Source organism: Platalea leucorodia (genome assembly GCF_965183815.1).
Source record: "Platalea leucorodia genome assembly, chromosome: 2".
NCBI lineage: Eukaryota > Metazoa > Chordata > Aves > Pelecaniformes > Threskiornithidae > Platalea > Platalea leucorodia.
In genome coordinates, this window is record NC_138824.1 from 85,177,393 (window position 1) to 85,205,306 (window position 27,914).

At 39.9% G+C, this 27,914-nt stretch overlaps 1 protein-coding gene across 4 annotated transcripts in view; it reads right to left on the reverse strand.

Moving 5' to 3' along the window:
- Window positions 1–27,914, reverse strand: part of SH3KBP1 (SH3 domain containing kinase binding protein 1) — a 237,564-nt gene that overhangs the window by 15,409 nt on the left and 194,241 nt on the right. For all 4 annotated transcript variants that reach the window (XM_082334033.1, XM_082334034.1, XM_082334035.1 and 1 more), the window contains 5 exons: window positions 23,761–23,862; window positions 18,926–18,977; window positions 14,924–15,004; window positions 11,585–11,747; window positions 6,332–6,417 (listed from right to left, as the gene is read on the reverse strand). In XM_082334033.1, coding sequence (XP_082190159.1) covers window positions 6,332–6,417; window positions 11,585–11,747; window positions 14,924–15,004; window positions 18,926–18,977; window positions 23,761–23,862 — 484 coding nt within the window. The remainder of the gene's footprint in view (window positions 1–6,331; window positions 6,418–11,584; window positions 11,748–14,923; window positions 15,005–18,925; window positions 18,978–23,760; window positions 23,863–27,914) is intronic.

Genomic DNA, 27,914 nt, shown 5'->3' on the forward strand with positions numbered 1-27,914 from the left:
GCAGATTTTGGTCTTCATTATGCATGTCACATTTTGTCCTCCAACCCTTATATTTACCAGTATTTTCTTTTTTCCAACTTTTACTCTGTGTCTTCAGGCAAAATAATTACAGTGTCTCATAGCGTAACAGCCTGTGATGTAAAGACAGACCCACTCCATTCTCCAACCTTTTACTGGAAAGATTCTCCGTCTTTTTCCCTAGCATGGGCCAAATCTTATTAGATCACTTTTCCTTCTAGTCAGAGGCACAGCAATCACCTCTCCTAACAAATATGAGCAGGAACAGCTCCAGAAAAACTGCAAATATAACTCAAGGAAACACGATATACTGAAGATTTGTTTGTTTGCTTGTTTATTAGATATTTTCAAGTAGGGTATTTTTAACTACTCTTCCAGGCAAGTTAGCACCAGGCTTGGGGGGAGGGACAGAAAAAGAGTATGGCTAACAACGTGGGTTCAGCCAGTACTCCATGATCCACCAGCAAGTGCTCTGAAGATTAAAGTCTGAGGAAACACTGAAAAATGTACCCATGTTCAAGGACATGGTATAGTGGTGGACTTGGCAGTGCTAGGTTAACGGTTGGACTTGATGATCTTAAGGGTCTTTTCCAACCTTAACGATTCTATGATTCTATGATTCTATGTTAACCAGCTGTGCTGGTTTTGGCTGGGATAGAGTTAATTGTCTTCATACTACTTAGTGTATGGGGCTATGTTTTGGATTTGTGCTGAAAACAGTGTTGATAACACAGGGATGTTTTAGTTACGGCTTACACAGAGTCAAGGCCTTTTCCGCTTCTCACCCCACCCCACCAGCGAGCAGGCTGGGGGTGCACAAGAAGCTGGGAGGGGACACAGCTGGGACAGCTGACCCCAACTGACCAAAGGGATGTCCCACACCATAGGACGTCATGCTCAGCATATAAAGCTGGGGGAAGAAGAAGGAAGGGGGGGACGTTTGGAGTGATGGCGTTTGTCTTCCCAAGTAACCGTTGTGTGTGATGGAGCCCTGCTTTCCTGGGGATGGCTGAACACCTGCCTGCCCACGGGAAGCAGTGAATGAATTCCTTGTTTTGCTTTGCTTACGTGTGTGGTTTTTGCTTTCCCTGTTAACCTGCCTTTATCTCAGCCCACAAGTTTTCTCACTTTTACTCTTCTAATTCTCTCCCCCATCCCACCGGGGGGAGTGAGCGGCTGTGTGGTGCTTAGTTGCCAGCTGGGGTTAAACATGACACCAACTTTCAAGGAATCTTTTAAAAAAAAAATCATACCAACACTATATGTTTCAGCAGGAATCACTGAAGGCATATGTGCCTTATGTTAGCACTGATGAACATTATTAACTGCTTTCATAAATACTATGCAAAACATGTAAAGAGCCAGGAAAAATATTGGAAAGATGTGTCCACTTGGCTCTGTGTGGGAAGCACCCGTGCAGCTCAGTCTTTTTGCAAAGCACAGGAACTGCTTCTTGTGTGCATTAACTGAGCATTTCCGCAGTAGATATATTATTTTTATTTCTTTGTGGCTTATTCTTTAAATCACTTAGCTTAAATCGGTATGATTTTAATTGTCAGATGATTTCAAAGCAAGCCTATTTTGGATAGACAAGATTTGTTTCAGGATTGCAGGATTCCAAAATGTGTGTGTGTACATATATAGTTAAAAGATTTAGAATTAATCCTGACTTGCAGAAATAACTCAATACCAATAATTAATTTGAATAATTCAGTAATTTTCTGGAAACATTAGTTTTTGATCCAGTAAGCTATTATATATGCTAGATGTTTCTGTCATTGCACTGGCCCTCAGATATAACAATTCTTTGAGGAATTAAAAAGAAACATGTAACCTAAAAAAAAAAAGTCAAGTTATGCAATAAGGCATGAATTTAAGCTGTTGAAATCAATGTATTCTACATAAGGACTACTCTTCTGTTGGTAGAATAGGGTTTACTTTCTGTGTGGCTTATGTTGCTTTGGAAACATTTTAAACTAAGCTCAAAAAGCCAATGTCAATCCAGGAACAGTTGTTGGTACATGAGACTTTACAAGAGATGCAATTACTGTGATTTAACCACAGCAATACTTGGGTGACATGACCATGCACATTCCACTGAGAGCCCATGAGCGCTCATTCAAATTTCCGTTTTGTTGGGTTTTTTTTCCTCTTTCAGACTAGAGAACCATCCTAGCATGTTGCTAAATATTTTTCTTTTGTAACATGTAAGGACATCAAAATGAAATATATGCATTAAACTTTGCAATGACACCATCTGTCTGTACGAACAGGTTAATGAAACCACAGCATTGACAAACAGCGCATGCAAACTGTACATGTCACATCACTAAAATGTCTTAAGGTAAAATAAAATAAACTATAATGATTTCTCATTTCAGTGCTATGGTGCAAAATTTTCTGTCACAGTACACACAATTTCAACTTTTAATTAAAAAAAAAAGCCTGTAATAGCCATGTACACATTAGGTGTTGTACAAAACACTTCTTTTTGTATTCGTTTGTTATGCCTTGTCAACTAAAGCAAAGACAGGACAGAAAAGAAATGGAAAAAAAAATAAAAAAGCCTTACCCTCATGAAATGAAGAAGAGTTACCCATGGCAAAGAGATGTAAATAGGAAAAGCTGGATGAAAGATGTGTGGAAAGGAAAGTAAAGGCATCACTGAAAACAGGGAAGAAGAAAAAAAAAAAAGAAGAAAAAGTGAGGAGAAATGGGGAATGGTTCCTCTTAAATAATATATTCTGAAGGCTAGTTTTCCAACGGTTTTTGTCAGGCTTGTGGAAAGAAGCAAAGGCATGAACAACAGTGGTAACAGCTGCCATTATAACCACAATCAGCAGTGATGTTGCTGAACAGGACTTGTGCTTGTCAGTACAGATTGCAAAATTGTAATCAGTGCTGTATTATCATCAAGAAATTTAAATGTCAAGTCACAACTCTGCAGAACATGCTAGTGAAATCAAGCCATGCGCTAACATCTACATAAAAATAACGTTTTGTATATGCAACTGACAGAACGTTACGCACAGTATTACACATCACCTCAGCCTTGCTCCAGCATTTGTGACTTTCCTGATCGGTAAAGCTGGGTAAGAATGGTTTTAAAGGTGCTTTTAAAGGTTTGGGGTTTTCTGGTTAGACAGCACTGTTCCACTGATGGAATATTACTTAGAAAATAAATAGAAAAATGCCTTTTCTGAAAAAAAGCAATGTTTAACACATTGATCTAGCAGAATAGGGGACCTAGAATACAAGTTTTGAACCTGCATTCCCCAATTCCCCTCTGCATACTGCTTCTCAATTGTTGATGGAATTACTGATTTTGTTGTTGCCCATCAGTTGTTTGGGTTTTGGGAAATGTCATATGGAAGGACCCTATATCTTCTCCTCCCTCACTGTAAAGGCTTGGGTCTCATCATGATCAAGAAAAGGAACCAACTTAGAAATCCTTAAAAAGGTTTCACAGAATGGAAAACTGCTCTCCATCCAGCTTTAGTATGGGTTGCTTCTATAACCAAAACTGTCTCTCCAGCGCTTTTGTACATCTCTCTACTTTGAATGAAAGAACAAGAGTTTTAGACTGGCTGCAGGACGTAAACACTGCAAACATGACAGCCATTATCCAGCTTAACATCAGTAGTGCAAAAAAGACAGGAGAGTGCTGTAATATTCATTTTCAGTCCACAATTCACCATCAGTACTTAGCATAAGCATGAAAGAGGGGGAGGCAACTTGCAATTGACTGCTGCTTTTTCCTCTGTCCTCCCCAAGAGCTCTAAGTGCCTGGGAATGGTGTTGGGGCTAATGGAGGAATAAAGAGGAGCCCAGTGGCCAGAATGGTCATATACCGGAGCTGCTGCAAAGGCCATTTAACTTCCATTTTCTTCAAAGGCTACTGCTAAGCCCCACCTTGTTTGTCACACAGGTCCACTCTAATTCGTGGTGTGAATTTGGATTACTGAAAAGACATCAAATGACTAGATTTAATCAGGTCCATTTTGACGGGAAGGATGAACTTTGGAGAAGCTGAGGCTGTCCTCCCCACAGAGTACACGGGGCTGGGGCAACGCTGGTAACACATACCACAGTTAAATATTACCTGGACTCACACTGCCTAATCCATCAGTGTTTTGGAATACACTGGGACAACTCCATTCGCTCATCCATCATTTTTACTAATAACTTGTTTAGTCACAGGATTTCTCCAACCCATTGTTCGCTTTGTAAATAAATAAAAAAATCTAACACATTTATCATAAATCTTTCCAATTACACTGGCCTGTAAACTGTCCTGAACTCCAAACCTCTCCTTACAGTAAAAGACATTAATCCACTGTGAGTTGTTTTGTCTTATTAAGTTTTAATTTATTGCTCTACCCTCTCTTAAAAGGCTGTTTATTTCTTTTACAATATTTTACATGAGCCGTCAAAAGCCTCCTGAAAATTCACATTGGTTATGATCTTTGGGTCCGCTTTCCTTCCAAAATAATAATTTATTTCTTTTTTTCTTTTAACGAGTGTCTAACAGGCTAGAATTACATGATTTGCCCTTTTAAATGCCATTCTGGTTTGACCCTATCAAGTTATACTTATCTGAGTATTCACACTATTTTATCCTTGGGCTCAATAGGTTCCCCTTGTTAGTGGTAACAGGAGGTCACCAGCTAAGCCCTTTGCAACATGTTGTGTATGTGGTTTGGTTAATAGACTCCTCTTGGCTCCAATTCTCCATTAAAAAAACAACAACAACAACAACACAGAAAAAGACCACCTAAATTCTGGAAATGAATAAAAATTATTATAAATCAAATTTCCTACCTAGCTTTTTATACATTGTTTAAAAAAGCCCCCAAAACCAGAAAAATACAAAACACTCTAAGCTTTTATCCTGATAGAGATTCCAAGGAAACTAGCACAAGGATTAAAAAAGTTTACTTCCACCAGACCACTATATGCTATTTGCAGTCATAGCTTTCTCTTTCAAGTAAGCAAAAGCTTATGTGCTTTGAAGCATATTTGTAAACATGAGTAACAAACACTAAATGGTAGATTTTGACTGCATTTCAATCCCATTCCTTTGTATTAACCTCTACAATAAAAATGTTCATGCAATTTATCACAAGCTTCTAACTTCTATGTTTATCCCCAGTGAAAATCTGGAAGAAACATACTACTTGCTTCTCCAGAAGAATGTTGCTATCATAAACCATAGCAACAGCAGAAGGTTAAGAAAAAGCAGACATATGGATGCTGAAAAGCTCATAAACCTATGTGAAATCAGTTTAGCATTTTATTGTTACATTGCAATTAAAATCCATCTATAACTAAAAGCTCTGCTTTCAAGTCTGAAGAAAAGGCAGGTTTGGCTGTTGAAAGTATACTACTTCACAGAAATGCTTTACTAATAAAGCAGTCTGGGTAGAAACCATCACACCGAAATAACATTTAATGCCACCAGCGGAAAGTAGTAATGCTTACACATTCAGGGTACCCTGGTTCTGCCTTTTACAAAAACGGGTCTCTCGCGGCACAGCTGCGACTGCGGAGGAGAGCGACGGCAGCAGCTGTCGCCGGCGTATTTCTAAGTAGAGGTAGAAGATGGCTGTCGCGGCTTTTGCTTACAGCCCTGGGACAAGAGTCAGAGCACCTTGCTTTCCAAGTGCCACTTACTGCAGCACCCACCCCAGCAACCATCTCTCCTGCACTGCCAACTGGAGAAGGAAGGAGGGTGAGAGAAGACAGAAAAATAACCTAGCGTTACTCCTTTCCAGGTGATTTCCCGATTAAACTGTTCGTGTTGCAGGAACACAAACTGTTATATTCAAGAGAAATTTAGACTGCGTTTAATTGGTGCTTGCAGTAAAATTTATTCAAATTGGCCTGAACTGGGTCTCTATTCCTTTGTATTGGAAAGTATAAAGATTACTAACTGCACCAAACCCATGATCTTTTGCAGCATTAAAAATATGGCAGCACTAATATTACATCTGTTAAACTAGTATGGCTTATTATCGTTGGCCTTCTCACTTGTTCAGACTTTTAAACAGAAATAACAAAAGCCCTCTTATTCAAAATAGCTCACCATTCCGTATTTCCTTTTAAAATTTTTTTTTAAACAGAAAACCCCAACAAAACTTTTTTAAGTAAAGCAGAAATGATCCTTTAATCCTGCAGCTAAAATTTGATATAAATGCACTCACATTCATTGCCAAATCCTCAATCTGCCTTTTGGATCATAACAAAGTCACTAAAAAGCAGAAATTTACACCATGAATTTCTTAGGCAAACTATAAAAAGCACTACAACTTACCGATGTCATTGCTTCTTTCAGAGGAGTCTTTCTCTAGAGTGCCGGATACTGTACTGCCCACTAATTCCACTTTTGGACTATCACTCCTGCATTTGGATCAAGAAGAGGAGATATTTTATTGGAGTTTTTGTGTGGATTACAGTAAACTGATAGCTAACTTGCAATTAATAATGAGAGAGCGAAATATTCTTCCTTTGTAGCACCAGAGTAATAGCAATGTGTCAGAGAGAGCAATCTCCAGTAAGGAGACATGCTGTATGGATTAACCTTATCTCATTTCTCCTTAACACCTGTCAAAAAAGCCTATTTTAGACACCGTAGTGTCCTGAATAATTCTTCAGATGTTCACAGCATCTCAACATGAAGGAAACCTAAGGGCAAAGGGACATTCTTCAACATCTCATTTATAATTTTTTCTAATTAATTGGCTTGCATAAACTCTAGCGATGGACTATCTAGAATACTGCAGAAAGGGAGAGAACATCAAGCTAGCATTGTGTGTTTCAGCAGTTCCTAATATTTACTCATAAACGCAGCTCTTCCACCAAAAGAAGATCTTTATTTATTTTTGCATGTTGCTTATGAGATTAGACTACAAATATTGTTTCCAAAGGTCCAAAGAACCAAGATCACCTAGTCTGTTTGAAAATGTCTTTGGAATAGGGAAGTGTCAAGAGTTCTGATACTTCATACAGAGGAACTATTTTTAAATCAAACAGGAGATCAAACATAAGCAACATGATTATTCTTTCTTTGTAGAACTTTATATCCCACAACTACTTAAGCTTGCTAAAATAATCTGACTATTGAAACAATTAATTAAAAAAGGGCCAGTGGTAGGCGAGTATCTTGGCATTGCACAGGTCACACAGACAAATCCCTGTGACATTTACTGTGATAACAACTGTTCAATTGATGCAATAATTTGTACTTACCATCATTATGAGGTCACCTAACAAATATCATAGTTTTTCCACAATGACTATTCCCAGCGTAGCGCTGTAACAATTATGACGTATGTAAGGTACCCAAATTATGGGTAAAAATATAGATCTGTCCCTGAAACAACCCAGGCAGATGCGCATTTCCATGAATAGCAATAATTAGCCATTGCCATTAAAATACATAGCGAGCTCCTGAATCTCATTGATTTTTTTCATTTCTCTCTGCTTTTGATAGAATAAGATGCTGACAGATGGCCTGAACCTCAACTCATGGCAGCAGCTGATGAGCAAAACACAAAGTGGCTGGAAACCCTATTTCGGACTTCAGGGAGGCTGTGACAAAGAGCCTGAAAAATTGTGTTAAAAACTGGAGGGAGTCACAGATTAAGTGAACATATATCCAGTTAAACACTGTGGTAGGGTGACAAGTCTACTATGAACTAAAAAAGATAGACAACCAGTTTATGACCTGGAAAACAAACTAGTCCTACACAGCTATCAATATGGCAGGCAGTCTGCACCAGGAAGAAAACAGAAGAAATTTAACACATTCCTAGAAAAATATATTAATTGGCAAGATGATAAATAAGGGTATACTCCAAGTGATCTACCTGATCAATTAGTTTTCTTATCTCTTGGTCTTTAACTTTTTTTAAAAAATTGCTTATATATTTGTAAATCTACAAGAAGCAACATAGTTTCTTGGCTGACAGGGCAATGAGCATCTGACTGCGTACTCTGTTTTGCACACATATATTTCCCAGCAAACTGAGAGCATCACGTGAGTTGGAAGCGCTCTAGGAAATGTGTGAGTACGGTTTTGGAGGAGATTCTTAGGATGGTGTGATTTAGGGCTGAAAGTCACAACATTTACCATTTAACTATAAAAGATACCGAGGTATATGACATCAACCCCACAAAAAAACTCATCTCTGTTGTCACAAGAATCAACAGGCTTATTATGCCTATCTGCATCCATACTGTTGTGAAAGGAGTGGAGCCATCCCTTGTTGGTCACAGCATCTCCCTCCCCCTGCTCATGCCCATGCAGATAGGCTGTCAGCTTGATCAGACAGATCATCAGCCTGAAAGAAACCCCACATTAATAGAAATCCCACAGCAAACTGATTAATTGCCATCTGGAGCAACTCCCTGACCCATATGGCTGAACGGCTGCACAAATGCTGGTGCTAACATAAGGGAGGCTGCAGGAATGGGCTGCCAGGAGAGGGAACCTGCCCCTGTTAGCAGCAGCATGGACACAGATTGGTTTAGACTGAATGTAAAAATGCACTTTCTGTAGGTCTTTATGGCTTGCCTACTCCAGAGAATTGACTCATCAACAACTTGTATAATCACAGGTATGTCTAAATAAGCTGTGAAGCCTTTGGAGCAAATTGACAACTGCTCTGTCCCACATGGTTTTTGCCTCTGCTATTGCCCTTGAAGCCCTAACCTGCCTCCAAGGAAGGAGGATTATATTTAAATGGAAAAATAATCATCACCACAAAAAGTCAGTGAGAGGCATAAGATGCAAGCCAGTTACTCAGAACAGAAAAAAAAAACTCTTCTGCTAACCAGCAGCCATGGAAATCTCATGGGACTCACTTTATAACTACAGCAATTTTTCCCACTAGGATCATGTACTGGTTTTGGCAGGGACAGAGTTAATTTTCTTTATAGCAGCTCGCATGGTGCTATGTTTTGGATTTGTGACCAAAACAGTGTTGATACCACCCAGATGTTTTAGCTGTTGCTGAGCAGTGCTTACACAGTCTCAAGGCCTTCTCTGTTTCTCACACTGCCCTGCGAGCGAGCAGGCTGGGGGTGCACAAGAAGCTGGGAGGGGACACGGCTGGGACAGCTGACCCCAACTGGCCAAAGGGCTATTCCACACCATATGATGTCCTGCTCAGCATATAAAGCTGGGGGAAGAACAAGGAACTGGGGGATGTTCAGAGTTATGGCATTTGTCTCCCCAAGTAACCATTACATGTGATGAGGCCATGCTTTCCTGGGGATGGGTAAACGCCTGCTTGCCGATGAGAAGTAGTCAATGAATTCCCTATTTTGCTTTGCTTGCACATGCAGCATTTGCTTTATCTGTTAAACTGTCTTTATCTCAATCCATGACTTTTCTCACTTTTGCCCTTCCGATCCTCACTCCCATCCCACCTGGGGGGAGCGAGCGAGCAGCTGGATGGGGCTGAGCTGCCCACTGGGGTTAAACCATGACAGGTCAGCAAAAATTCTGCTGATTCAATTTTTATTCTAATTGCCTTAGGTTTTTCAGATTCTGGAAATGGATACCAGCAGGTCTTAAAAATATTTACTATCTTATTAAACTGAACTGATCTAAAACCAAAACGCCTTTATTGAAGTGACTGCTTCCTTTTGAAGTTTCACATTTCTTAATCGTTCAAGTAATTCAAAATCTATTCCATGGATTATTTCATTATGTGAACCTTCCGCCCTCTTCCTATAAGACAATCTTACAGGTTAGAGCTTACCAGGCAGAACAGCTATATGAGATATATCCATTAATTTGAATTAGCCGATAAAGTAGTTAATATGGAAACTGCTAGCACTCTGATCATCACCTTAGAAGTCACCTTTCCTTCTAAGTTCTAATCTAACTACTGTTACAAGTAAAATTCTTTCAAATATAATGGTATTAGATAAAAAGAACAAAGCATATTTTTTTCTGTGCTAGACATAGCAGAGTTTGGACAATTAAGAACATAACAGGGTTACTGTTTAGATCTGCTTTTTCACTTTGTTAACATGAAAACTGAAATATCTTTAAGAATGCATGGTTAATTTATACAATTTTGTTCTTAGAAAAAAGGAAAACAGAAGAGCAATAAAACATCCCTCCACAACTCTAAATGTTTCAAGTATTTATAATATGTTTAAAATATTCCAGGCAAAGGACAGAACAAAAGAATAGCTACCCCGTTGCATGCCTAGCCAGTGAACTGAACACTAGGGTATGTATTGGTCTTGCCAAGAAGACACCACTTAGCTAAATGTAAAGGTCATAGCAAATACTTGCTTTTCCAAGCATGCCCAAGTGACCAGCAGGTGTGGACTATATTTTGGAACAACGGGACAAGCACGTTCAAAGCCAAGAAGTCCAAAAGAAGCTGTGGCAGTAGCACCTGGATAGAAGGGTAAGTTCTCAGAGATGCACAGCCAAAGCACTTAAAGTCAGATGAAACTGGCAGCACAAGGCAGGCACCATTTTTTTATGTGTCTCAGATTTCACACTGAGAGCATTTTTTTAATGAACCATATGTGGAGGAATGAGGGGAATCAACGTCTAGGATTTCTGTTTTATTCCACTCTACCCTATACTCCATTCTGGTATTTAATTCACCGTTAGTATACTTGAACTCCCGTAGTTCAATAGCAGCTAGTTTTTCTAACAGTACAACAGTAAAATTATTTCTATGTCTATATTCTAGTATTTCTGCAAGATGTGGAGCTTGCCCATTTTAGGCAACTGCTTTTTTCTGGTTTTCACCTATTTCTATCCACTATGCATAAAGGAAGTGTACAGTGCACAACCCAGATGCTGATGACTAATGTAGTCATCTAGACTTGATTAGGACTTCAGCTGAGGTCTTTAATTTCTGCAACCTCTGCTTTTCCAAGCTCTAGCAGAGATTAAATGGAGTTGTGTTGGCAAGTCCAATTTCCCAGTGCTCCTCAAAGGCTGTAACCACATCTGATAAAGAGCATCATGTAACTACGGAGTAACAACCAACATCAGAGCATAAATACTTGACAGCAGTGTTCTGCAGTGGCACCAGCTTAAAGAACATTCTATGAAGACACACGTATTTTGCTAAGAATTGATCTAAAATGATCAAAGAAAACAGACTGAAACCAAGCTGACAATATTTGAAATGTGCATTGTCTAACGCTGTTCCGCAGTGCAATCCAAGCTTTTGCACTGACTTAGTGCCCCGGCTAAGCTGGAATAATTTGAGGTAAACTAAGAAAGTCAACATCAGCACAGCACACTGATGCAGATATTTCCCACATATTCTGCAGTGGAAACTATGATGTTTCAGTAACAGTGTGTTCATCAGTAGACACGAAGTAATGAACAGTCTAAGACTGTTATTCTTGAGAAGATAGTTATGATCCAGCCAGATGACTAGAAGGTTTTTCTTTTTTGTTGTTGTTCTTTAAATACAGTTTACTGTGAAATAAATTGTGACATTAACTGTAAAATCTAAATTCTTTAAATCTGTGTTTTTTCCACTAATCCCAAAAGCACTGGACAGAGGAAAAACGATACCTTGTATGAGTCACAGGCACAACTGGTCTTTCTGGTCGTCTTGGGGGCAAGGTACCAGGTCTATTCACAGAGTTTGCTTTGGGTGGCCGAGGTTTCTTCGGAGGTATAGCAGGAACGGAAGGCTTCTGCAAGTCTAACTGTTTTTGCTCTCTCTCTGATCTTTCTTTAAATCAATTATTTCCAGAAAAAAAGAACACGGATATTATTAAGTGGAATTCATTTGCACTCAAAAGTCTACAATTAAACAAGAAATCTTCAACTGTAGATACACTGTATACAAAGAAAAAGCTTATCTCCTTTCCACTTCTGTCCTAAAACATTCTTTATCTGAAATATATGGTTTACCACAAACCATCTGTTTGACCTGCCTGACTGTTCTGCCTGTAATTCCTCATTGCCGAAATGTGTGTGCAGTGTCTGAATGGCAATGCTATTTTTTTATTTTAGTAACTTACTGATTTCTGAAAGTAAAAAATAAGAATGGCAAAAAATTACATGCCATATGGAACAATTTCCCATGAGCACAGTTTATATCAAATTCTAATATGAAACAATATTAAGCTAGAAGGTCACAAATATAATTGTGCTGGATATTCTTAACGTCTCTTGAACAAACAGAGAAATACCATTTCGGGGGGGGGGGGGAGGGGGGAAGTGTGTTTCAAGTGAACTGCAGTTAAATGAAAACAAAAGCATTAAAATTTAGCAATGTTTGGCAGGGTGTAAACCCCTCAGAAAAATCAGACCTTTTATTTAGGTTTTCAAGCACAGACTTAGAGCTGAATTTTTCAGCTTGCCAGTGAAAAAGTGGATCATTTGCAGAACTGATTATGCATAGCTCGGAAGTGCCACAATACTAATATTCAATGCCAAACATGCAATGCCTATGAGTATGTGAAGTACAATACGCATGCATAACTCTTGTAAACAATATGCTCTAAATTCGTAATACAAAACAAACATGTAAACACATTTGCCACACCATAGGAAACCTGATTCTTCTTCAAGAAGGAACAAAACTCTCAAAGGGACCAAAGTTTTCCTCTCTGTATCCTACTATGTCAACACCCCACTTCCCTTGACAACACTGTCTATGATATGTCGTGAATATTACACCTCTGTATACATGTAAGAGGTATTGAGAATATTACAGGGTATTACTTAATGGGTTCTAGGTTTCAGTCTGAGGGGATTATGGAATACACAATACACATTGATTTGGAATAGTCCAGTAAGTGACTGTTGTTCACAGGCATATACCCTTTTTCAGTACACTTTCATAGAGTCATAAAGGTTGGAAAGGACCTCTGAGATCATCGAGTCCAACCTGTTAACCTAACTGCCTGGTCCACCTCTAAACCATGACCCTAAGCACCACATCCACACATTTTTTTGAATACTTCCAGGGACTGTGATTGTACCACTTCCCTGGGCAGCCTGTTCCAATGCCTAACCACTCTCTCCATGTAGAAATTTTTCCTGATATCCAATCTAAACTTCCCCTGACACAGCTTGAGGCTGTTTCCTCTTGTCCTATCGCTTGTTACTAGGGAGGAGAGACCAACCCCCACCTCGCTACAACCTCCTTCCAGGTAGTTGCAGAGAGCAAGAAGGTCTCCCCTCAGCCTCCTCTTCTCCAGGCTAAACAACCCCAGCTCCCTCAGCCGCTCCTCAGAAGACTTGTGCTCTAGACCCTTCACCAGCTTCGTTGCCCTTCTCTGGACACGCTCCAGCACCTCGATGTCCTTCTTGTAGTGAGGGGCCCAAAACTGAACACAGTATTTGAGGTGCGGCCTCACCAGTGCCGAGTACAGGGGCACTATCACCTCCCTGGTCCTGCTGGCCACACTATTCCTGATACAAGCCAGGATGCCATTGGCCCTCTTGGCCACCTGAGCACACTGCTGGTTCATGTTCAGGCAGCTGTCAACCAACACCCCCAGGTCCTTTTCTGCCAGGCAGCTCTCCAGCCACTCTTGCCCAAGCCTGTAGCGTTGCCTGGGGTTGTTGTTGATGCAGTTGTTGGGTCCTCTGTAACACTGAAGCTTTTCCAGCGTATTGTGTAATTTTTACCCACTTACTCCTATGACAATTTATACTGCGTCAGTGTTCAAGAATCTAAACTATGTATGTAGGACGGGATAGGCAGCATACCAACACACAGCGTAAAGAACATTCCTGTGCCACCCCTGCTGCCACACCACATCAAACAATTCCTGCCACTCCCCGGTACTCCAGAAATTTAGGCATGACCCCTACAGTCTCTTTTCAACTTTTAGAAAAGTTACAGATATTTACACCCTGGGACAGTAGCATATTTAAACTTCCTTCATCATTTTGACAGTTGGCTCTGTAAATCCAAAAATGGAAAGCAAAGGGTTTTATTGCTAAGATAACCACAAGAAGTAGTGCACTTAACCAAAGTAGACATGCGTAGATGAAAGTGCTAAAACACCTGTCAGATCGCCAAGACTTATAGCCAGAAACAGATCTTGGTGCAAAGTCTGAGTGTTCTGGCACTAAATTATAACTGCATATTATATATTTAGTCATGTGCATACACGTGCCTTGTAAAAAGACTGCAAGTTGGAATACTTAAAAGTTAAGAAATCCCATAAACAAACTTGTCTGTACAATCTAACAGCCCACTTAAACGTATGAAACCTGACACCATCTTCAATTAGAGAATCAATGCAATTATTTTTCCCAAACTATTCAGAATGCAAAATGGACGCAATGAAACCATTAAAGGTTTAATTTCCTTGTCACTGCTCTCTGTGGTACTGTGCCCCATTTCTTGTGCTGTTCAAACCTGGCTTTGAAGACAGAATTTTTTCATTTCTTCACAGGCTGGCCTATGACTTTTGTGACTATGATAATGGGGTGATTCATAACCATTAATGATTATATCTTCACAAAACCCCTCTGTGATGCAGGAAAACCACCAACCCTGCTTTTAACTAGAGAACCAAGGCATGTAGATGTTAAGAAAAAAGTACACGCTAATCTGGGGTATCTCACTCGACCAGAGACCTGGGCTTTACTGACCACAGAGCTTTAGACAGCATTTTATGTATTGAGAGCCTATCTCCCCTTGACTTCAGTTGAGGCTGCAAGTACTTAACAGCTCTGGATTAGTACAATGGAATACCCTGAATTTAGCCCAAAAGCAACAATGAGATCCCTTCCACAATGCGTATCACCACAGATCTATCAGAGTGGGAAATTAACATCCAAACAATACACTTAATGAAAACAGGGACTGGGAAATGAGGATATGCATCGGTTCCATTTCCCCTGTCTCTCTGCAGAGAGCAGGCAGGAAAGCACATTTCATACCTTTTTCTTCTGTTCGATTAGGAAGACATTCTGGCCTTTCAGGAGGTACCTTTTTGATTTCATGCTTTCGATCTGTGGTACCTGTCAAAGAAAGGAAAATTTAGACTTCTGAACAAGCCAACAAACCAGCATATACGGCCACATAAGATTTAATAGTGCAATTTCTTAGGCTTTTTACATTCTCCAATTTGAAAATGTCTTGCTAAAACTGAGCATAAAATTAGTTTCAAGTATTTCCTTACACCATGATGACAAAAAAGCAATTGGATGTTTATGTTTTCACAGTCAAGTTCACAGTTTCCAAAAGCACGCACCTCAAAAGAACAGGCACTCTCAGACCATTCTGTGAAAAAAAAAATTCAATAACTACAGATTTTTAAATGTGGACAGATCCTTTACCATTGTAGACATACTTAACTGAAGAGCAATTCAACAGTGCAGAGAATCATTAGGAATAAATCAACTAATGGGGCATTTCTGCCAAGAGAATACTTACTATAGATGAATATACAGGGCTTATTTTACATTAAGTTAAAACCCCCTTCTTTTTCACCTCCAGTACTAGCTGTTTACTTCCACACATTAGAATGATGAGAAGAGTAGTAGCGACAGTATTCTGCATGACTATTTTAACTGACAGCCTTTGGCCTGGAGGTGCAAGCCTCTGCCTTCTGCCTCTGTACTAGAGACCCTGACATACTGACTTCTTTTGCTATAAGGAATATGGGAACTTGTGGCACCAACAACGGGAAGATTTTGCAAAAATTTCCTGGCACATGCAAGATGCAATCTTCTAGTCCCCGGATTATAAGAAATGCTTTACTGGATATTGGCTTTGCTGCATTGGCTAACTACTAGATGCTAATGCCAGTTCAACTTAGCAGTGTTGAAAACCGCTTTAGGTACCACTATTAGTATTTCAATAAAAATTACAGTAGATGAGATCCAAGAAAAGTAGAGGAGGCAGGGCAGGGAACACAGGGCAATTTTTTGCTTCAATCTATTCTATTGTAAGCTGTTCTCAAGTACATTTACATTTTCTGAATGTGCTGTTGCAACCCTATTCTGCAGCTGGTTCCTAGAAATCAGTACTCATCCGTGCAAATTGCTCATCAGTGGTGATCACCGGCCATTGTTTCTTTATATAATTGCGCTGTTGGACAGGCGACACTGTATCACTTATCATGTCAATAATAATAATGTCAATAAATAATACTGAATTGCCATTTTACATTGGACTTGGTGATCTTAAGGGTCTTTTCCAGCCTAAATGATTCTATGAAAAATACTTCACTCCTGAGAGGAGAAACTGTTGCTAGAAACCAATTAAAGCCTTTCTAAACATGAGTTATGCAAAGCACAAGTCAACATATTGATAATTTTGCACATACTAGTGCGTTCAAGAAAAAAAGAGACACAAGCCTATATACCTAATCACAGTACGATTAACAGTCATCATTACCACACAGAGGGACACTCTCAGGCCATGTCTAAAGCAATGAGCCTACAAACACTTAGGAGCTCCCAGGCTCAGGTGTACTCCCTACGTGGGTTGTGACCCCCCACATTAATCAGTACCCAGGCAGGCACCATGATCCTGCCTTAGCTGCCAGCAGAAGGTCACCTGCAAGGAAGCTCTGGTGAACTCCGTACCAGCTCCCAGAGGGACTCGACAGCGTATTCCCATTCTCCAGTCTAGACACAGTTGTATTGCTTATCCCAGCTACCCAGTGAAATGCCTGCTGCTTTTCAGTGACTATGTAAGGGACTCGTGCTCCTAACTTTGGTGCTTCAGTTTTCACCTTACTTTGTAAAGTAGCCCAGCACAGATGGCCCTGGCAGTCTACTGCTGTGCAGAATTTGGAAATAGAGCCAAAGTTCCAGCTACACTATAATATGAACTAGACACCTCCTTTACATATGTACCGCTTGTACTACAAAGATCAATTCTAATTCTCTGCTATGATTTTATGATCTGCATCAGAAGATGATACTGATATTTAATTATTTAGGCTGCAACTGACGGTTCTCAATTTATTCATCACACTATGACTGGTTAAATATGCAGAAACATTACTGGAAATTGTTACCTACTATCAACAGTAAGGCCTGACATAGGGATGTGGTAAAATACAGTGTTATCTCGGTAGAGTGACAATTTGACAAAGTAGAGGATGTCAGGATGGTAAAAAACATAGGCTGATTTTCACCTCTAAATACATATCAGAAGAAACTCTTGTGCACAATCAGCCAGGTCTTGTCAAAGACTGAGTATGAAAACAAAGAACAGCCATAGCCTTGGCTTTGCCATAGACTTAGATGGCCTTAATCAAATTGTCTGCATCCCTTATGCATCCATTTTTCCTTCTGAAAATGGGCACATTATCCTGGTATGATGACACAGCTAATGCGTTGGATGCAAACAGGTACAAACATATTAAAAGCATTATTCTCTAATTATAGGAGTATAAATTGAAAGAAACATAACGGTTTATAGAGCTTTTCCAAAACATGTGTCGGGCTGTAATGTCAGTTGTCACTAAGACATCTTTAGTATGCAACCACCACTAGATGGCAAAGTTATACTGCTCTCTCTGGACACTGTTACTCACTAATCTTAAAATCAAATCTGTTTTTAGGAGTCTCAAGACAGAGTGAAGAACAAACCATGGCTGTCAATACGCAAACCAAATATTTATAGCCATGATTCTGCAGTCAAAAAACTGCTTGACAAATTCAAACTAGTTAAATTATAGCCCATTGATTCACAGTAAATTGTACACTGGTGTAACTTCTTCTTCTATTCATAGAACAAGACTCTAGGAGAGGGAAATTTACTTTTTAAAGCACTGAAAGCTGGAACAGACCACAGTGACAAGAAAAATAATCTGGCTAGATTGGATGTGTTTGTTTTGTTTTTTTAATGTGCGCCCACAGTGGGGGAAGCGGTAGTGCTGCTGCAGAATTTTAACAAACCAAATGGAGTTAAGGGATTAAAGAATTCCAGCCATAGTCATGTTTCCAGCATGACTGCAATACAAATGAAAACCCTGAGAGCATCCCATGCCTTGTGATCGGTGATTTTACATGAACCGAACAGGAATTTGGTTTCTGAGGTCAGAACTGTCAAGTGCTTAGATACTTTAACTGTTTCTAAGTTGCACGGAAAAAAAATAAATCATCCAGGCACTTTTGGAAATTTGTATTGAGAGTTTGTTTTAAAACTACAAAGAAAAGTGGTTTCAGCTCTCAGTATTTATACACAATTCAGTCTAACATATTCCCAAACCAGCTTTGCTAGCACTCATCCATTTGGAAAACATACTCAGTCCCTTAATGCAGTTGCAGCACCATTATCTATGTAACCAGATTCAGGGTAACTCCTTTAAGTTTTATACTTATGGCTGTAAAGTATTGAAAACCAAGAATCTAACTATGGCAGAGAACCTAGAGACAGACAGCTGGCTCCAGCATTCATGCAGATCTGTAAGATTTAGATTGCAACTCAGATGGGGCCACTGTATTACAGCCAAGTTCTCTGACACTATCTTATAGACATGCGAAAAAGCTCTTTATCTCTAGAATAAATCAGATCTGTAGGTGTAAAGTAAATGCAGTTTCCTCCTGCAGGTGTTATTAGACCCCAACATATTGGGTCTATACTGCAAAGACACGCGCACAGCAAATTTCAGTCAAGGAATGGAACTGGAGAACTTTTAAAAACTGAAGTATCACGCTTGCTCCAAATTAACATGTTTAAGAGGCAAAATACATTATTTTAAAATGGTGCACATGGTTGCCAGCAATACATTTAAAAAGCACACTACAGTCTTTCAGGGTTCTCATCTTTTTGCAATTTGATTCTGCTTTATTAGTTGCTGTCTAGACACCTCCTGCTTATCAATTTTGATACAGATGAATTCTATATAAATTTGAATACACTTAATTTAGACTAAGATGTGGCTCACTGACACGTGCTGCACAAAATCAGCTGCACCTTACCTGATCCTTGTTTGATGACAGGAGCTGATGGAGGTGGTGGTTTCTTCGGTCTCTAAAATTTAATAACAGAAGAAAACAGATTGCTTCAAAATGCCTGTAAATCTCATTCATACAAGGGTTGGAGTTAATCATACATCGCTTAACATTAATAATTACAAGACTTGAGACTACAGATCTGTCACATACTTCCCCTGAAATAACTTCATTTAAAAGAATTTGAACAGAGAAAATATCATTGACAAATAAAATGACATTTTTCTACTTTTGCAATTGAAATGTCCTGCTGACGGGAAAAAAAAAAGTCCAGTTTATATGCCTTAAGATTAGAGAAATACATGACCATTGGCTTACAGAAGAAACCTATTTATTTAAAATTTAATCTTGTAAATATTCCAACCCATTTTGGAAAAAACAAACACAAACAAACAGCTCGATGTGGCAAAACCTGAAGTGTGTTTTTTCAGACTCGTAAGTGGGGCAAAAATGCAGAATACAGAAAATGTTGTAAAGGTTCATTTTATTCACTCACTGTGATACATTTACAGCTCCAATTGTGAGAGAGAGTCATCAGTTTTAGATGTTTGGTGAAATGAAATAAATTATTCCAACCAATCTGTGCTTTTTACTTTTACCTTCTCTGTTATGACCATTTTCCTAATAGGTCTGTAATGGTATGGCTGAGAAACATGATCACCAAACCTGGACAGGCTGGATCGCTGGGCTGGGGCCAACTGTATGAGATTCAACAAGGCTCAGTGCCAGGTCCTGCACTTGGGTCACAACAACCCCATGCAACGCTACAGGCTGGGGGAGGAGTGGCTGGAGAGCTGCCTGGCGGAAAAGGACCTTGACAGCTGCCTGAACATGAGCCAGCAGTGTGCCCAGGTGGCCAAGAGGGCCAATGGCATCCTGGCTTGTATCAGGAATAGTGTGGCCAGCAGGACCAGGGAGGTGATAGTGCCCCTGTACTCGGCACTGGTGAGGTCGCAACGTGAGTACTGTGTTTGAGGTGCTGGAGCGTGTCCAGAGGAGGGCAACGAAGTTGGTGAAGGGTCTAGAGCACAAGTCTTATGAGGAGCGGCTGAGGGAGCTGGGGTTATTCAGTCTGGAGAAGAGGAGGCTGAGGGGAGACCTTCTTGCTCTCTACAGCTACCTGAAAGGAGGTTGTAGCGAGGTGGGGGTTGGTCTCTTCTCCCTAGTAACAAGCGATAGGACGAGAGGAAACGGCCTCAAGCTGTGTCAGGGGAGGTTTAGGTTGGATATTAGGAAAAACTTCACCGAAAGGGTGGTCAGGCATTGGAACAGGCTGCCCAGGGAAGTGGTTGAGTCTACATCCCTGGAGGTATTTAAAAGACGGGTAGATGTGGTGCTTGAGGACATGGTTTAGTGGTGGACTTGACAGTGATAGGTTAACAGGTTGGACTCGATGATCTTAAGGGTCTTTTCCAACCTTAACGATTCTATGATTCTAAATCAGTGCCAGAACTATTTCTCTTCACCTGTAGGCTAGGGAAGGAGTAGCTTTACTTCCATGTCGATGTGTGTGTACACACACACACCATACCAGCATTCACCGTATATATCTTGGAATGAATACAAAAGCAAATGGAGCACCATGCCAGATCAAATGACCTACCTCAACTCTCACTCTTAAAAAAAAAAAAAAAAAAAAAAATCAAAATTATTGATAATAAAGCCCAAGTAAAAATTAATAATTGTTTTCTTCATATGTCCATCCTTTTTTCTGAGAAGGACTTTATTTCCTTTGTTACAGATTGATCACAATCACCGTCACCACATTGCTGGCTAGGCAATGCTGTATATTGTCTTGTGGAACTATCTATAAGATGATGTTTCCAGATATGCATAGCTTTGCCAAACTTCGACCAACCATTTAGGTTGGTATTTTCTATCAAACTCATGTTGATTTTTTTCCCCCTATTATCTTCTATATATCTGTCAAATGGCTCACCTACTTTCAGGAAAGATCAATTGTTTTGTTCACTTGCAGTAATTAGTTCAGCCTCTGCCCTAGAACTCTCAAGTCTTAGTCTGAATGTTGACAGGGAGCAGGTTTTCTGTGAAGGCTGAGCCCTTGCCACTCACCCTTCCTGGGGGATCTCTCTCAAATCTAGCAAATGCGTTCATCTCTGGAGAAAAAAAAAATACCGGTGTTGCACAGACTGAGTAAACCTAACAGCTTAAATCTCTGAAGTTGCCATCCTGCAAGCCTCTGGCTTCTCCTACCACCTTACCCTAACCACATCACCTCCTGTCATCAACCTGAGAAAGCTGTGGCCAAGAACTCAGGAGCTCAGAATGATCTTCTCTAGCCTGGCTGCCGTGGGCCATTGTCCATGAACAGTGAGTCCCTTATGCTCTCAGAGACACTTCTGCAAGAATTTAGGCAACATGGTTCAAGGTTTAAATGCAGAAAAGCGCAGAAAAATGTGGAAAGGAAAGAAGACAGGGACAGTGTATGTCTTGTGATAGCAACTGGGGGCTTGGTTGATAATGGCTGCAGGGTGAAACAGTTGGTGCTGAGGACCCAACAGCACAATATACATATTTGGGCTTTTATTCTGGAGTGGCATGAGCCTGATCCCATTGACTGTCCCTACGTCAGCGGTTGGAATATATGAAGTGCACTCCTTTAGCACGTGTTTTGGCTTAGTTCTCATCTGAAAGGAGTCTAGTTCATGTCCCCTGAGACCTGTCTTTGAGGCAAACCAAAGCATAGCAAGTGCAGATGGATAAGTGAGAGATTCACTACAAATCCCACTGCTGATTAAAACTAAAACACTAATGTAGATAAACACAAAGGAGAAAGGAGCCTATGGCTCATTAGACAAAGTGACTTTAACTGGAAGCTGATGAGGGAAACATACTGTTTCAAGAAGGCAGACAAACATCAGAAAGGAGGTAGCGTGAAGGAGCCTTAAGAGTGCTGAGGAAAACATGGAGAAGCAAGGAGGAATTACAAGGGTCTGTGGCTGGATGAGATAACTGAGAAGGTGATGGAGAGAGACAGACTAGAAGTGAAGCCAACAGAAAGGAAACCAGTATTGGTTGGACAAGAAGAGAACAAAACTACAAAGTAGGGACAAAGAGTGAGAGGGGAGAGGAAAACAAGCTGGATAAAGAAATTCGGTGTAGGGATAGAAAGTAAATCCAGATGGTGATTTAGACTCAGGTAGTGAGAATCAGGGGAAAATCCTGTAATTGAGACCACCAGAAAGGTGGAGACTGGGACTAGGCAGTGAATAGAAAAGGTCTGGGACAAATAGCCATGTGTGGGAAAGAATCAGGATTGGAAAACTGGGGACTGAACAAGGAGATGGGAAAAGATCCCAAGCTTTTGTTCAACAAGCAGAAGAACTACTGCAACAAATACTTTCAGACCATGGGATGGAATCCAAGGTTTCTGGATCACATCAGAAAATACCTGACAAAACCACTGGAAAAGTATCCATTTCCTTCCCTTTTATCACTGATTCAAGCAAAGACAGACAGTCTATAGTCCTACCAGTTACTTACTCATGTGGCCAGATCTGTGCCATTTTAAAAATTAATACAATTTTATTCTCCACATGTACAGCAAACCTAGCTGCAATTTCTAAGTGTCCGAATATTTAATTTATTCTACAAGTTATAGTCATTGTCCTCTAAAGAAAAAAACACTTAAAGATACATAATTTACAAGTTCAAAAAGACTGAATAAATTTCACCACCAAAAAATGGATAAAAGTAGAGATTTTTTTCTTCTATAATAGGATCACTATGTCTTAAGGTTTATGATTTTTGCCTCTTCTGGAAATCACCTTCTTTTATTACTAGGCCTAAAGCCAGGATATCCACTCTGCTATGGAATTGCATTTTCATCTCCCACAGTTTTTGCTGCTCTTCTACCTTCATTTTCAATAATTATCATGTTAGCTTTTGTGAGTTGTTTAATAGTTGCTTTATTAAGCTTTCCAAGTCATTTAATTTTTGCCTCTGGCACCCAATTTTATTGCCAAAGATTGAAGCCGAGTGTCGGTAAGTCTTGGCTTTATCACAGAAGGCTTACGCTGTCACTGTGAAATACTCATCAAAAGCCTGATTGCAAGCTCATAATATCCCACTGATGACTGAAAAGGTTCCTAACAATGGAACGGACTTTTGGGGGAAGTAATCCATTACTTTCTTCCAGGAAGCTGCAGGATTTCTAAATACTGTTTGGCAAATAACCACACTCCCTCTTTCAAATAAACAGAAGCTGAAAAAGCTTCTGCATAGATTTTACACCTTCTTTTTTAATAATTCTGAGAGAGGTAAAGAAACATGCCTCTGAGATACCAAAAGCTCACTGTTGTCTTTCAAATCTTACAGTTAAAATTTCACCCTTTTCATTCTGGAAGAGTTCTTCACTGCTGTCAATCAGCATGCAGGTGGTACGCCAAGTCTTCATATTCCACCACAAAAACAAGGGAGAAAAGTTAACAATTCTGGTCATCATTGCATCACCTGATTCAGCACATTACCCTGGGACCTCCAGTTCCTCTCTCTCTCTCAAACTTAGGACACAGGACAGAGGGCTTCCAGAGCAACATACTGGAGGTGGACTGACTGGATGGGCCAATCGAACCCTTCAAAGAAACTCCATAATACAACTTTGAGTGCCACACGTTCTCTTCATGGATGCTTTGTAACCCAGAAATTCGTTTTCTGTAATGTTTTTTTGTTATTAAGTTAGAAGTAAAACTTTCTCAAAATCACATATCCAAAAGAGAATTCGTTTCAAATCCACTTTCATTCTGTATTCTAAAGCAAAAATCAAAGAATACATTGCTTACCTCTTTTTCAAAATCAGAAGGAAGAAGCTTGACAAAGTTATCTGGAAACACACCTCGTCTGCCATTGAGCTCTCCTTCCCACCAACCCACATCAATGCAATCCTACAAAATAGTAAAATAAAATGAAAACCGCAATGTGCTTGTGCGCTGAACAGATTGGTGTGCTGAAGTGCTCTTTTGCATAGCGTCCTGCCTTTTTGCTAGAACATGACAATTTACTGGAGTGCCAGGTTAACAGGGTAATCTGCCAGATAAAAACTTCAGTAACCACCCTGCATTACATTATCATATGCTACAATAAACATGCTGTAAGAGCTCAAGAGCTTGTCTGTGTGTAAAACAAAACACTATTTCACCATTTGATCTATTAAACCAGTAAGCACTTTGAGCACACCAGATACTACTTCTCTCTGACTTCATTTTCCAGAAAGAGACAATAACTTAATTAAACATCATATATCCCAGGAGGTTAAAAAGCTCCTTTATTTCCCATACTTTCAAGAAAAGCTTGGCACATTAGAATTACTTCTGAGATTATTAAATTTCATCACAGTCCAATTAAGAAGGCATTATACACCTGATAAATATCAAGCATCACCTTTTTCTGGAGCCTTTTTGAGCAGCACAAGGCAGTGTGCCACAGCCATTTTAGAGAAGGTTAAAATTGTTAAGTCCTGGATGGTGAGCTCCATGTTTACTTATTTTTGTGTTTGCTGAAGGGAACACTTCCAGTTGAGATTTTCCACATTCTTCTTCTCTGAAAGCTGTAGCTGAACCAATTCAGCTGTTTTCCAAAACACAATTATGGGAAAGTCACCCATCGTATGCTCAGTCTTAAAACTATTCCAGCCAATTTTAGCAGTTGGCTCGGCACCAGGCTGACCAACCTTTCTATCCTCTTGAGCAGTAGCCCTAGATTGTCATGTGGCTCAGAGCCATGCAATAAATATTACCCACCTGAGACAGGAGGGAAAGGGAAATCCCACAAACAGTGCATGGGTTGGACGTGACAAAAACTCACCAGGGATCCCCCATTCTATGACAGCCAGGGCTAAACAGGGTTGGGTTTACAGCTTGGATCCCACATCATCTGGCAACAGCAGCCTTAAGCAATCACTGTGGCATCACTGCTTCCACAGCTACAGATCTGGACTGACCAAACTGTCTACATGTGCCAGGTATATCCAGCTGTTCTGGTAGCAGAGCCACACTGGAACTGCTCGAGTTCAACATGTTGGGTGCTCCTATTCTAACATTTCTAATCCAACCATGTGGAAACTCTCCCAGATTTAATAAAGAACTTTTGCTTTTCAAATAATCACATTTCACCACTGTTCAGAAGAGAACGGTTGAAATTTAGCAGCTGTGTTCTCTGAATACTTGGTGGTACTGATGTAGGTTTAACAGTTTTAGCCTGAGGCATGGTCACTGTTCCAGGTCATCCTGCAGTAAGGATTGTCCATCACTCACTGCTGCAGAAATTAGTGGTTCTTCTCCTGCAAAGATTTTATCTGGGCTGTGGAAAAAAGCATGATAATGTACAAAGCTGGCCCATTACAATCACTCGTCTCTTCTTGCTTTTCAGTAAAGTGAGAGCGAGCGAAAAAGCTGTGCATCTGGAGCACCAGAATACAGGGACAAGCAGGAACAGAGGGGTATGGATATAAGAAAAGTAGGCAAGAGCAGGCAGGCAGTTTAGGAAAAAGGGAGAGGCAACAACACGCACTAAATAATTACATAGGTTTTCACAGAGAACAAAGCTAAAAAAATTGGACTGATGCAAATGAAACGGGCCAAATTCTACAAACCTCATATATGCTATGAGGTAACATCCCTCCAGAAACAGCACTGGATCAAGGGGTCTTGTGCTGTGAGAAAATAGCTTTAAAAACACTGACTGGAAATGCATGCCTTAACACTGTTTATCTACACAACTTGGTTGTGAAGTCATACCTGTTGTGCAGCACATGTAAAACTCTAGGATTAAAAATGTCATACGCTCAAATCATTCACTGTTGTAGTCATGTGTATAGGGGAACAGAATGTTAAATATTCATTAAAAGACAGATCTGAATTTTTTTCAAGGTGAATATCCAAAATGAGCAAAGACTTTAAAGTACAGCCACTCTGATCTTCATTTCATCCTCTGCCTAGGAAGAATCATAGCACACCCTCACAATTTAGACAAGTTTTGAAGAGAAATGCTTACAAAGCTTGCACAAACTACAAAAGTACTGAGGGGAAAAAGTAGGAGAAAATGAGTATTTCTTTGTCTAGAAGAAGTAAACAGTAGTTTAAATAGGGGAGAGGATCCACTAAAAAAATCTGAATGTGAACGGGCAACAAAAGATTGCATGATAATACATGCAGGCAAAATGGCCTTATGGTTGTTACATTTCCATGAAATCATTTGTTTCAGCTGCTACAGAAATGACAGAAGAATGCAAGTTAACTTAATGAGGTGTACTTAATACCAAGAAAAGTCTTAAAAATATTGTCCACAATGACCGTGCTTGCCGGTATTTTTCTGTACATTATAATGCATTGGATGATATTTGAGAGAAAACAGACTAGCATTAAAGAAGATCATTGGTTTTATACTCAGTTGGTTTTTTTTTTTTAAGTTATTTTTCTGTTCCAGGCTTTTTATTTAGCTTATTTAGTCCACCTCATGTCCTGAGACAGAGTATGTGCTAACTAAATATGCAAGCTAAATAGCCTGGTTTCTTGCATCTTGTCTGTTTTGGGTGTGGGCTTTATTTTCCTTCATATCTCAATATTTTACTCTGATGTAACGTGTTGCTGATTTACAGATGCAGGCACTGAACAATCCTTTCATTCTTTTTCAGGTCATTTTCCCTTATGCTCAATCTGTGTTTCTGTCCCTTCTCTTTATCATGGTGGCCTTCACCAAGGATACTTACCTTTTCTAAAGCTTCCCAGGAGTTATTTAGCATATACTTTCCAGTTCTGTTAGACTGTCAAGCCTTTGTTAGTGAACAAGGCTGATCCTCGACTAGCTGATGGTTTCAAAATATCTGCTGAGAGAATGCAGGGCTCCATGAAGGACTGAGATAATCAGCTAGTCATGCATGGCACGGGCAGGCACTGTGCACAATTTTACTCTTACTGCAGAGCCAGCACCCCTCATTCCTGATGTGAAGGAGCCCTCCCACTTGGCTCTATCTACTTGCACAGCCTAGTAATCAGTGCACTCAACTGTTCTATCACATGGTGTGTTTTATAATGCCCTCCACCCCCTACGCTGCTAATCTGAAATTGCCAAAACATTTATGACCCAATTTAGATTTTGAAAAATATTAAGAATAATTCAAGCTTCCAGAGATGAAAAGCTTGTGCTTCAACTGATAAAACAGCTTAGTGCTAGCTAATAATCCTGACTAAACAATACACAACAACATATATATTCTTTTTAAGTAAGTCAAATGCTTTTTTAAGCTCTTAGGATAACACAAATCTTACTCCTGCTTCTACATTTTATTAACACACATGAATTTTGTATTCAATGTTTTTTTTAAAGCCCATTTGTTTTCACGGAGACACTGTTTGTGTTACACATTCATTAATCCCAAACAGCTGCAGGTTTGCTTTTTTCTCCTCTCCAGCTTGTCTCTCAGGTTTATGCAGCCAATCACCACGCAGGATTTTCATACAGTAAATAAATCTTTAGGCAGTTTCTCTTTAATTTTCTCACTTACTTTATGTGCCAGAGAAGGCTTCTGTGTCACTGAGCAAAAGGATAGAAAGCGATCTCAAAAATTAAAAGCTACAGATGAGATCTGGTGAAGAATCTCAGTGGTGGTGCCCTCCTGCTACCCACAACTGCGGGCTCACCGTGCCTCAGCAACCTCTGGAAGCCCACGTACGAGGCTGGCAGCAGGTACATCTTCATCACAAGGAAGGCCACCATACAAGGATACCTGAGTTACAGCTGCCTGAAGTACTAAAAAATGACATAACTATGAAGTGCAATCAAAGCAATATGATTAAAACCTTGCGGCTGCCTGTGAACACTGAGCAAAAGCTACTCCAATACCTCTACATCCCCATCAGCCATGCAATCCTAATCTGTGTCTTTTTTTAATATATCTTCACGAGTTCAAGGTTGGCAAAATGGCTGTGATTTCAAAATG